This window comes from Lonchura striata, chromosome 2 (genome assembly GCF_050655825.1).
Source record: "Lonchura striata isolate lonStrDom1 chromosome 2, ASM5065582v1, whole genome shotgun sequence".
NCBI classification, from domain to species: Eukaryota; Metazoa; Chordata; class Aves; order Passeriformes; family Estrildidae; genus Lonchura; species Lonchura striata.
This window is the reverse complement of record NC_140704.1, coordinates 14,756,441-14,769,134: the sequence shown is the minus strand read 5'-3', so window position 1 is coordinate 14,769,134 and position 12,694 is coordinate 14,756,441. Positions and strand designations below refer to the sequence as shown.

The 12,694-nt window shown below is 44.2% G+C and overlaps 1 protein-coding gene across 33 annotated transcripts in view; it reads right to left on the bottom strand.

Annotated features, from left to right (window-relative positions):
* Window positions 1-12,644, bottom strand: part of ARHGAP12 (Rho GTPase activating protein 12) — a 75,424-nt gene extending 62,780 nt beyond the window's left edge. For 22 of the 33 annotated variants that reach the window (XR_014953212.1, XM_085572978.1, XM_085572985.1 and 19 more), the window contains exons 1-2: window positions 12,530-12,644; window positions 5,759-6,510 (exon numbers count right to left, since the gene is read on the bottom strand). Coding sequence is in view for 32 of the 33 variants with exons in the window: in XM_085572978.1 (XP_085429104.1) it covers window positions 5,759-6,427 (669 nt within the window). In the remaining variant the exon portion in view is untranslated. Of the gene's footprint in view, window positions 1-5,758; window positions 6,511-11,492; window positions 11,594-12,039; window positions 12,065-12,529 lie in introns of those variants that run through there. The other 11 variants (XM_085572981.1, XM_085572998.1, XM_085573002.1 and 8 more) reach the window with 3 other exon arrangements.
* Window positions 12,645-12,694: the final 50 nt, after the last annotated feature.

Sequence of the window (12,694 nt, the reverse complement as noted above, 5' to 3'; positions counted from 1 at the left end):
AGCAGTTTTACCTACTACAGTCCTTTCTGTGCCTTCCCTACTTCAAATGACAGAAGCACTGCCAACGAGAAAAAGCAGGTCCCCAGTATCTCCAGCTGCTTTCAACTTAGGCAGCACTGAGACAAAACACCCATTCCTTTACCTAGGGCTGCTTTGCTGTTTAAGCATTTACTCCACCATCCCTTAAAGTCTCTGTCATCACCCTGCTGAGGCTGGCACTTGTCACAAATTCAAAAGAAAAGGCAGGTGAGACACCATGCACCAAAACTCACACTTTGCACACTAGAAATTACACTTTACTAGATAAAAACAGAAAAATCAATTCCATGTGATGACTATTATTCCTTACGCAGCACAGCTTGAGCTTCATTTGAGCTAGGAAATAATTCTACCATGATAAAAAGCCACAGGTTTATTCATCTAAATCAGTGCCTTCCAAGCTCCACTTCATCATTTTCTACATGAAAATAGGGTAAACAGGGGTGCAAGAATCAAAAGACTGTGTTGGCACTTGCAGAATTTTGACAGTGCACTGGATGTTTGTTTCAAGTCTGAAAGCACAACACAAAGCTGCATGTACCAAGTAGATCTGTAGCTTACTCAGCTGAGCATTCCAACACCAGTATTAGAACAAACCAGTCAACTAAATCCAACTTGTCTCACAGGTCATGATTTTCTGACAACTGCCTCACACTGATAACACTGGTGCTTGCTGTTTATTTTTTTAAGGAAGGTCAATCTGATTTGCAGCAGGGATGTGTAGAGGAGCATATGGGATATGGACTGCATGCAGTGTTAGTGGCACACAAGGGCTGCTCATTTTAGGGCACCTAAACCCAGATTTACTCACCTGGAACGAGAGGGAGAGCTATCAGCAACCTGAATTACATATTAAAACTACTGAGGCCAAGCTGATCACAAACAGCAGCACTGTAAAGTGAAACTATCCAAACATGTTGACACTGTGTAGAAAAAAAATATACAAAAAAACAGAGAGGAAAATTATTTCCTAATATTATCTGTCCAGAACCTCTGAGTTATTAATCTAATTTAGCAAATTTTTCAAGCTGCTTACAAAGTCTAGCAGCAGCTACCAAAATCACAGAAAAAAATATATATTAATGTTTTATAAAAGTCCTTAAATTATAAAGCTTTTAGTTCCTTGTCATTGAAAATTATTCCTCACCTCATTATAATGTGCATATTTCAGCATTTAACATAATTAGAATAACAAATGCTGTTTTTAAGAAGGTAAGAGACTAAAGGATGGCATTTAAAACATAATTCAAACTATTACATTATACATATCACCATGAATCTGCAAACATGTTCAGTTTTATTAAGAAAAAAAATTATTGCATGCTTCCTTCATACTGTCAAATTACTCCTCTCTTGGACAAATGAATGAAATAAAAAAAGCAGCAAGAAATTTCTTATCATAGAAGCAAACTGATTCTGTGCCCTGCAAAGCAGTGCTAGCCATTTATTTCAGATGTTTAATGTTTCACCAGCACTAATGATTTGCCACCAGTCTTTCAACTAAGTGATGAAGTCAAGAATGCCAAGACCTCCAGAAGATATGCTGTGACACCCACAGAAAATGTTTTGTTCTCCTGACTAAAAAGTTACTGTAATACCACAGAATTTGCAGAAATTGCATCTTGTCTCTTTCAAGACAGAAAGAACTCTTTAAGATCTTTACTACTCAGAATTAATCAAAGCTAAACAGCCATCCTAGTGATAATCCCCTTTAGTGCTTCACAGTTTATGCAATAGTCAATTACTAAAGAGGATGAAAGACAGAACAATCTTTGCAAATAGGTCACTGTCTATATTTATAATGATTAAAACCAACCTGCTGCTAAAAGTAACTTTTAATAAGCATAAATAGTAACATTTACACAGAGCCATGTATTTATTCTTAAGTATGTTCTATGTCTCCTGTGACAAAAGAGGAGGTAACATGCATCAGAAACATAGTTATTTCCCATAGGTTACTCATTAGCATTGCCAAAAGCAGATTTTAATTTCTGTCTGTAATTCCAAAGTATCATCCTCAAAGGTATCACCTAAACATTCTTGACATGATCTCTGAACTTAGGCAGTTCTTTCCCTGTCTGCACACCTTCCCTCTCAAAACTTGATAGGAAAGCAAGCATTGCCCAGGGTGCTTTCTAAAGACCACTTTTAATGTCTTCTTCTTTTGCCTCAGCTTTTCCTGCCTGTTTAGGCATGCCTGAACGTGTAAGTCCTTTTTTTTTTTTTTTTATTTCAGAACAATTACCCAGGTCTCTGCTTCTACTGCATACTGCTCAGACATCCCATCTGCTTCTTTCAAGTACTGTCCATATCTGCTAAAGAATCACTCTTTCAGAACTTTCCTTCTTCCCCCCATCCTTGGCCTCCCTGAGGAATATTTTTGCCCTTTCCTTGGGATCAGGACATGACACCTGACACCATTCTCCTAAAATTTTATTAACTTCATTGATTGTCACAGCTTTGAGTGCCGCCATTGTCTCAGTGATTCTCGCACCCAGTTGTGCATTCACTCAAACCATTTCATTCATCTCCAATTCGACCTGCAGTTACTGTCAACACCAGAGAATTAAATCTGGTTAAACTGAAGCTTGTTTCCTCTCAAGCCCTATTTCCTCTAATTACCTCCAGCTTCCTACAGTTCAAGTCCACAAACTAACACAGGGTTCTCACAACGCCTTATCCACCAGAGTGGCAACAAACAGTTGTCATTTCTTTGTGTAAAATGTCAAGAATGTTCATTATCCAGTCCTGATGTTTCTCTGACCCAACACCTTGCTACATCTTCATTAGCAAATACTTCTGCTCAGACTGCCACCTCCCTGTCCTTCACTTCACATATTTTATCTGCTAAAAAATCCTTCCTTTATGCATTACTTTGGAGGCTCTGGATCTTCCAGTATTTCTACAGCCAGCAAGCCAATGACTTCAGGACTGTACAGTTGCAGAACCTGAACTTCATTACTGGAAAGAAGGAGGAGGATAATCTTCAGCAAATAATGTAACCACTTCTTAGAAAGATCTCACAAGAGAAGCATTCCTCTGTGTCTCACATATTTGCACTCAAGGGCAGCGAAAACACACTGAAGGTCAGGCTAAAGCTGAATGCTATCCCCCCAACACCACCAAAAAATTACTTACATGAACACATTATTAAGGCAATTCTAGCTTCTAATCTTACAAATTTAAGAGAAAACACCTGTAGCTTAGAGTTTATTATAATGCAGACCACATAAAACTGACCTCCACAGCAGGCAGGGGAGGGAGAAGCAGTCAGTCTTGTGAAGTGAAATCCTGTTTGTGCATGAAAGCCAGGAACTTGATGTTCTCACTACAGACTAAGAGTAATAAAAACAGCTTTCTGAGCCATTAATTTCTACACAGCTGATTTCTACTAAACAATGCTCATTATTGAAAGACTTCTAAAAAAACTGCCAAGCTGTTCCAGTGAGAAGGCTGGCACTCTGAACATCTAGACTGAGCTAACGGTGACATCAGTTCTACCACTGCTTTAATCCCCACGGCTACTAAATGTCAAGCATTTTCACTGCATTTAAAGAGCTCACAATTACACACCATGAGATTAAGTTACAAAATAAAGCAAACTGCAAGGCATAGCAAGCATCCGCACTCTTGCTGCCCAAGATTCTCATAATGGCAAATGAAACTGCCAAGCATTTTCCACAGCCAAAATGTGGCATTTTTAGCATTTGTTATTCTTAAACACTGTGAAAACTCCCCCTTTCAGACCTCCCATAACAGTGTCTACAATACATGCATTGCTGCCCCGCTCAAATATAAATTTATGAATCAGTTGTATCATTGAATAAAGTATAGTGGGGAAGGGAGAGAATGGTGAAAAGATTAAGTGTCACTGCATCAAGAGGCACAAATTCCAGTGGAAACTGAGCTGCAGGCCATATATTTATTATTGACAAAAGACACCCATGTAATATTAATTCCATCTGCTTTAAAGAAGGAAATGCATCAAATTATAGTCAACACAGAAGAAGGAACTGTCCTACCATGTAATATAAATTTTAATGTGGTAAACTATTTAAAGTAGGATATACTTTCTAATCATTACTTGGTATTTTCATAATTTGTTTGGCAATTGATTAATATGGCAGTAACACGCCAACACACACTTCTAAAATAAATATCTAGTAATCACTTTATCGTGCCAAGTTCTAAGTGGTTCATATCAACTACACTAAGCTAGGGCAGTGCTATGAAGAAAGTGCAAGAAAGCTCATGGATTCTCACACTGCATAAGAAACACATCACTGAACAAAATAAATCCAGTAATCCTATTCATTCCATAACATTTGTGGGAGGGGCAGTGAAGTTAAAACTAGCATAAAATATACACATATAAGAGACATGATGTCCCATAACTATAGAAACTCTGAATATCAAGAATGAGGCCAAGAATATAGTAGGATATTGAAAAACTATAGATACCGAGTATTTCAATAAATACATATACACACAGATCAAGACTCTATAATTCACCTAAGCAATCTTCTATCTTAAAGATGTACTGACTTGTTCAGTATGGGAACATCTTAAAAGATAGAAGCAGCTTTGTCTTCATGGTCTCTTGTTAGCAAAGTACTGATTCACAGCCCTCCATGATAAAACTTTTCATGTTTAAAGTTAGCATCAAGTTCGATTTGAGATACTCTGGTACTCTGAACACATACTGCCAAGTGGGATTTACTGTAACAATCAGTTTTTATCCAAGCAAAAACAGTTTTACACTACAGATTAAGTTCAAGAGTAGGGAGCTTTGAACAGAATTTAAAATAATTGAATATGTCCCTACAGAACGACATGGAAGGCAAGTGTGAGGTGGAGGAATTATGTATATACACACATATATAAATATATAACTATGTGTATGCACACATACATCACTGGTTTAAGAGCAAACCTGGATTACAAAAGACTAATTAACATGGTTACCCGTACCAGAAGTGACCCGATTAAGTCACAGTTCTAATCTTTTGATGGGGGAGGGGGATGTCTGTTTAAAAAAAAAAAAAAAAAAAAAAGAGAGAAACTGCTTTACCAAGGACAAAGGCCGTCAATGCTCAGTTTTAGCCTGAAGTAGGAGTACATCATTCCTGAGATTCTTCCATACTAATTAACAAACTCACATGTTTTGAGTTTTAATCCAGAGTAAAGTTGTGAGAAGCAGAATTGGCAAGGCTGACTCATTAAAATAGTCTACAAATAATATGATCAAGCCAGAAATTCAACTCCATGTAAGTCTTAAGTGTAATTAAACCCACTAAGAAATTAATTTACAGTTCTTATGTTATCTATACACACTTAGGGAAAACTGACAGTAACTTGCACTATTATTTCAACAGGCCAAGTCATGAGAAGTTAAAGCAGTAGGCTGCCTTCCTCTGAAAGAAAATATAACCCAAATTCTGTGTCATCTTAAAACAATCTTAATATGGAAACACTATTGTTCTTTCTTTAACTTTAAATCACAGAATAGTGTAAATGGAATCAATTCCTGTAGCACAGAAATTCTGCAAGAAATAAACAAAAAATGTTTCAATTTTAGTAACAATTTCATGCTGAGAGAAGACATTTTTATTTGAACAATTGGAAATTTTTGTGAATAAGTCTCAAAACAGTAGCAGACAATTTTGGTGATAACAAAAGAAAACAAACCAGATGTGAGGGCCATTTTTTTTTAGCTTACCTGCACTTGTTCTGTGGAACTACTACTGAGTTCATCTCCAGACTCCGAATCTTGGTGAATTTTTTCTGAGCCTTCTCCTGCTGAATCACAAGATTGTTCATGCAAAAAGCTGGTCTTCTCTATTTCCAAGAACTCCGGGCATGGGAAATGACCCATGGAAATGGTTCTAAACTGATTGGAAACCTTGGGAGATTGCAACTCATTGTTAAGTTTTCCATTGTTCTGGGTAAGGTCCAGACTCAAACCAAAAGTTTGACAGGGGCTATTGTTCGGTCCCAGATTTTGATTGGCATCTCGAACTAAGCAAGACACTTGAACTGGAGAAGATTTTCCAAAACTAGAAAGCTCTGGTGACTTATTCACATTTTCTGTTGATCTCTGTAATCCATGTGTCAACTTCAAGGTGTTATTTGGCAACATGCTTGCCTGCTTCACAGGTGGCATCAGTGCTTTCCGGGGTATTTCCTTCACATATTGAGCTGGCACATAAAAGGGTTTGGAATTTTCATCTCTTTTGACTTGCCACCAATCATCATTAGTCTTTTTCACTAAGATGTACTTCTCCCCTTGCTTGATCACAATTTTCTTATCCTTGGCCTCATACTCATAGTCATACTCCACTTGAATGTAAAATTGTCCTGGAAGCATCTTCCCACCCTTATCAGCCATTTCTATTTGAAAAGATTTCACCTTTTCAGACAAAAGGTAAGCGACATTCTGTTTCAGTGTTATTTTCCTGTTAATGTTCAGAGCTGTAAGGGAAAAAAGAGTTTATGTAATCAAGTGGCTGTTAAAGAGCACTTTGGATAAAAATTATTTTTAAAAAATCCTGCCTACTTAGATTAATTGATGGAAAAATGCAGTATTTTCAGATATCCTTCTGCATGTTGAAATAGAAAATCAGTAGAACAACTTGGCTCACTGATTGAACTGTCCTATTCACACAAGCTTCCTGCTATCAAGTGGCTCATTAGTTTCATTAATTAATTAGTTATTATTTCTATTACTGATTAACATTGACTCAGATCAACCCCCTCACCAAACCCCCAATGACTGATCAATCTTTTGCTTGCATATAGGCTTAATTTCTTAAACAAATTATTAATATACTAGTTTTAATCAAAATATTTCAGAGAAGGCTTATTTACCTCACAGAAAACCTGATCTAACCAAATGTTTAAGGGCTAGATCTTAAAATGCAAACAAAAACCTCCACAGTGACAAAACAGTGACAAAACAGAATCAAAATGGGTAATGAAATAATTAATAATACACAAAAATTCTGAAAAGTACTCTTCAGCATCTTTATAATTCAGACAACTGCCACTGTGTCCACACCCACAAACAAATTCTCTCCATTTAATCATGTAGCATCAATGTCCAAATTCATGGATGGGTAAGCATTAGTCTTGCCAACTTGCTCTGAACACAATATAGTAAATTAATATGAAAGGTAGGGGTTTTAACTTTGAAAATCAAAGCATGTAAGATCTCCATCATTCACAGAGAAAACAGGAGAATTCAAGTAAAATGCTGCCATATTTAATCTCACGAAGATTAACAAACACAGCTTTTTATTTTTAAATGCACGTTTCACGAATGAGAAAAGTTATGTAGAAACTTGCAGCTCTGCAAGTTAAGACTTTGAGAAGAGATTTGCAGTCTTCACCCTGCCACAGAGCGGAACTAATGCAATTCCATGCAGGCACACACACGCAGAGCAAACTCAGCTGCTAAATGGGACTAAGGACAGAAATAACAACAGAAAAGGACTTCTGGGGAGATCTAAAGTAGAAACCACTAAGGATCATTCTATTTTCTTTTGCCATTTTTGTTATTTGATCTGAGCCTTGATAAAATACTTTTGCCTCATAACTCAAAGTAGAAGGTAAAAAGCTAAACTATTACACCAAGACAGAAGTGCCCATCCTTAATCTGTGACACTCTTCCACAGACCATCTTCTTTTACTTCCAAGAAGCATTTCCTACAGGTAACTAGGAAGCCACCGCCATTTTCCAGGCTCGAAACAGAATCACTAAGTCAGATTTACAATTTTATCAAAGACTTAACAGAAGGAATGATGGTACCAAATTCAACAAAGCTGACAATAGGAACACAAAGCAGTAGAAAAGAATACCAGTATTCTGGTGTTTACTCTCTACCATAAAATGGTGTGTTGACATTCAAAGTCTATTTACAGCCTCAGTACAAAACAACTTGCTTACCTGCTATTCTACATAAATAGGTGTTTTTAAGTGCAGCTCTGCAGTTGTTTAGCAACAGTAGCAGAAGGTAAACATGAATAAATTGCAGTCATTCCCACTCTCTTCCTGGTTTTGGAAGCTCTGCCATGAAAATGCTATTTTTTTCTTCTTAGCAAACCTGACCCCTTCCAACACTTCCTCAAAGCTGCTACCAACCCCTTTAATGGCTTCCAGGTCAGACATCAGAAAAATGCAAGTCTTACCAAGCTGCAGTCTACTTCAAAGCTCTGTTACCTCAAAAAGCTGAACCATAGGATAAGGATCCATTCAAAATCTCTTTCTCCCACACAGAAACCAAAGAGAGGACATAAGCCTCTAGTTTCCCACAGGACTACTGAGTGTTTAAAAGCTTGGATTTTTCACTCCCTTTTTGCTGGTTCTGTATGACTATTTATTGAGAATGCATGCTTAACATTTTCTTAAGACAGAAAGGTTCAATAAGTTGCATGTTATGTTTAAAAAAAACCTAAATTTTGAATAATACAAGTTAAATACAAGAACCACTACAAAAATAGCTCTATCCACTTTTGAAGTCAGTTTTGCAGCCTAATCCCCTTCCAAAAAAATAACAACAAAGAAGAAATAACAAAAATAAGCAGCACAGGTTTTGGTCCTTCATCCAAGCTGTAAAATAATCAAGTCGAAAGCAAACATTTGGTAATGTTGAACATATGATTAAAGAGAGACAGGCTGTGTTCAGCCAGAATACTAAAACAGTTTTACGAACACATCATATCAACAGGATCAAGCAAAGCTCTAATTCTCCTCCTCAACCCAAAAAAGCAAGAAATATGTATGGTATAGGTGGGAAATTAACCCTGTAGATCAGCAAACAACTATCAAGGCCTTGATTTCACAGATTCAAACGCATTAATTTTTGTTTTGCTTTAATTCTTTTAATGCAGCTCTTGTGTCACAAAAGATAGACCGCCCACACTCTCTGTACAGCCCAGGGGACAGCTAATTGTAATGCCCTTTCATGAAGCTGTCTCATAGAACACAGCCTAAAGAGCCACAGGAGCCTTGGACAAACCCCTGCTGTAAGGAGCTCACAACAATGCAGGTGTGAATGGACAATATGGACACTTGGACTTCTGACTTCACTGTGCTACTAGTCAACAGCTGAAGTGACACGGCTGGTCAGCCCTTGTAACCTCACAGTATTTTTTATTCCTTACCATTTACCTGTCATGCTCGATGGCATCCACATTGCTAAAGAACATTAAGCTCCTCTAATTAGAGAATGATAAGTATGGAAAATCATTTACTTCCACAGAGAACATCTGTAAGCTTTCATACGTTAAATAAAGTCTCTGTATCTGACTGAGAGATTAATAACAAATGGTCTCACTAAGAAAACCTATGATCATGAACACCAAAAAAGAGACTCGGACCTCGCTTTTCTCCTGGAAAAGAAAACCCCAATCGCTACTGGCAAATGATCTAAGGTGGGTGCATCCCCACGTGGAAACACAAAGCACCATTTCACGGAGCATTCCCGCTGTCCCACGGGAGCGGAGCCTGGCGATGGCAGGCACGGCACGGGTGCGGCAGAGAGGGGCAGGCAGGGCTTTCACTCGGCACCGGGGCAGAGATCCCTTCGGACTCCGGCTGCCCGTGGAACCGTTCCCATCTCTTACTCAGCTAAGGCTGAGTAAGGCTGGCAACCCTGGGTGTTCGCAGAGGTCAGCTCCTCCCTTCCCCCATCCCTCCGCCCGCGGGCGCGCCCCTGCCCGGGCCGGCCCCGCTGCTCCCGGCACCGGGCCGGTCCTGCCCCATCGCAGCCTCCCGGCACCGGGCCGGTCCTGCCCCATCGGAGCCTCCCTGCACCGGGCCGGTCCTGCCCCATCGGACTCTCCCGGCACCGGGCCGGTCCTGCCCCATCGCAGCCTCCCGGTACCGGGCCGGTCTTGCCCCATCGGAGCCTCCCTGCACCGGGCCGGTCCTGCCCCATCGGACTCTCCCGGTACCGGGCCGGTCCTGCCCCATCGGAGCCTCCCGGCACCGGGCCGGTCCTGCCCCATCGCAGCCTCCCGGTACCGGGCCGGTCCTGCCCCATCGGACTCTCCCGGCACCGGGCCGGTCCTGCCCCATCGGACTCTCCCGGTACCGGGCCGGTCCTGCCCCATCGGACTCTCCCGGCACCGGGCCGGTCCTGCCCCATCGGAGCCTCCCGGTACCGGGCCGGTCCTGCCCCATCGCAGCCTCCCGGCACCGGGCCGGTCCTGCCCCATCGGACTCTCCCGGCACCGGGCCGGTCCTGCCCCATCGGACTCTCCCGGCACCGGGCCAGTCCTGCCCCATCGCAGCCTCCCGGTACCGGGCCGGTCCTGCCCCATCGGAGCCTCCCCGCACCGGGCCGGTCCTGCCCCATCGCAGCCTCCCGGTACCGGGCCGGTCCTGCCCCATCGGAGGCTCCCGGTACCGGGCCGGTCCTGCCCCATCGCAGCCTCCCCGCACCGCCCGCTCCGCACTCGGGGCTCCGGGGAACTCTCCCCACAAGCGGGTGCACACGCAGCAGCAGGGGTTCGGCATGCCAACACTCGCCTCTAGCTACATCTTTATATGCGTCCCCACAAAACGAGACCGTTTTTGTCTAGACCCGATGTGACAGCTCCCATCACCCTCAGAAAGGGTTCGGAGAGCTGTAGGTCTGCTCAGAGCTCAGCCTCTCCTGGAGCAACCTAAACCCTGCAGCTGCACCCTCATCTCCTCAGAGCACCCAGTCCCAACTACAGAATGATGCTCTCTGGGTTGATCCTGAAGTCCATGCAAATGCTTGAAAGAAGCACGGTTCTAAGACACAGAATCATAAATATGACCATGTATGATCCATATATAAAAGCTCATGTATCATATGAGAGATGATCACCCCTACCTTCAGCATTATCCTAGAATTCAAATCTCATCCCCACCCTCTCTTTTGAAATTATCAGGGACAGAGCATTTACTTCTCATCTTCCAGAACCAGGTAACTGAGTCTTGGGAAATAACCTAAAATACTATTTGCTATTTCTTTAATTTTCCTCTAGGGAAAAAAAAAAAAAAAAAAAGCCTTACTGGGGACAGGGAATTGTTACTTACTTTCCAATACAAGCAGTTGATAAATTGTAAAAAATGCTACTGAGTACAAACGGATCGCCTTAAATTTATTTGCGTGACCTTGTTCGCAGTGTCCTACAAAGTAGCAGCAGTTGACTTGTGCAATCTTTTTCCATTTTCAGCATCAAACTTCACCCACTACTGAAATGGACCCTTCCGCAGTGCTGATACAGAAATAAACTCAATTATGAAGGCTAAATTAAGACAAATTCTTAACAGTTCAGGCCAGATGAGATACTCTGGCTACACCTCAATAGATTCCATGATTCTGCTTCTCCCTGGGCAGTTCTCTTAGGGGTTCAGGCTGTATCTGCAGGACCACTGCCTGGGAGACTGGACCCTTGTCAGACTTCAGCCCCATTCATACCTTTCTTCCCAAGGGACACCACTGCTTGTCCAGCACACGTGACTCCTCAGCCAGTATCTTCCTGCAGACCAGTCCTCACCAACGCCTGCAAGAGCCACCCTCTGCAAAGCATGCATGGACAGCATGCAAAAGTTGCATACAAATAGAGGCAAATGGAAACGAGAGATACAAACAAAACACGGACAATTTACAAGCTGTACGAAAACAAGCTTAGCCCTTCGCTCTTTCCTCAAACACAGTTCGAAATGGAGCACTGCTTGCAAGCAAACTACCTACCCGGAGCTCACACGTCTTTAAACGCTAGAGGCATAATAAGCAACCATTTAATAACTGCCCGTGACTCAGACCACTGAATAAGCGATGCATTTTAAACAAGTGTCAGGACAACTTTTCAGCGCCGCTGCAGCCCGCGCCCCCCTCCCCCCGCTCCCTCCCCGCCAGTCCCGCTCGCTCCCGGTGCGGCTTTTGTTAAGTTGCTGACGGCGAGGACTGGCTAAATAGCGGGCACGGCCGGCCCGACCAGCCCGGCCCAGGCACCCCAAGTTACCGCGCTCAAGTTGGCACAAGGGCGGCGGATCCCCCCGGCCCGGCGGGGGCGCCCGGGAAGGGCGGCGGGGCGGCCGCTGCCTCCCTTTGTCTCCCGCAGGTGAGCGGGCGCCGCTCGCACACGGCAGCGCGGCCGGCCCGGCCCCGCCGCCCGGCAGCGCGGCCCGCGGCGGCGCCCAGGTGCGGAGCTGCCTCCCGGCGCCGCCAGCTCGGCGCTCCCGGCGCCGCCCGCGGAGCGGAGCCGCCGCCGCCGGGGGCAGCGCGGGGCGGCGCCGCCCGGAGCGCCGGCGGGCGCGGGGGGCGCTCCGCGCGGCGCCCCGGGAGGGGCGGGCGGCGCCGGGGCTCGGCCCCGCGAGCCGGCCCGGGCGCGGACGTGCCCCCGCGGGGCCAGCCTGCCCTGCCCGGCCGTCCCGGCGGCGGCCGCGCCGCGCTCGTCCCCGCGCCGTCCGCGCCCTCCCCGGCGGGCCGAGGGGCGCGGCGCGGCCACCCACCTGCCGCCCGGGCCCCGCTCCGGCTCCGCGGCTCCCGCTGCGCTCCCGCCGCGGCCCCGGCGAGCGGCGGCTCCGGGGCACGGCGGCGTCACCGCGGGTCACGTGCCGGGGCGGGCCCGGGCGGGGGCGCGGCGGGGGCGGTGCCCGGGACCGCCCGGCCCCCGG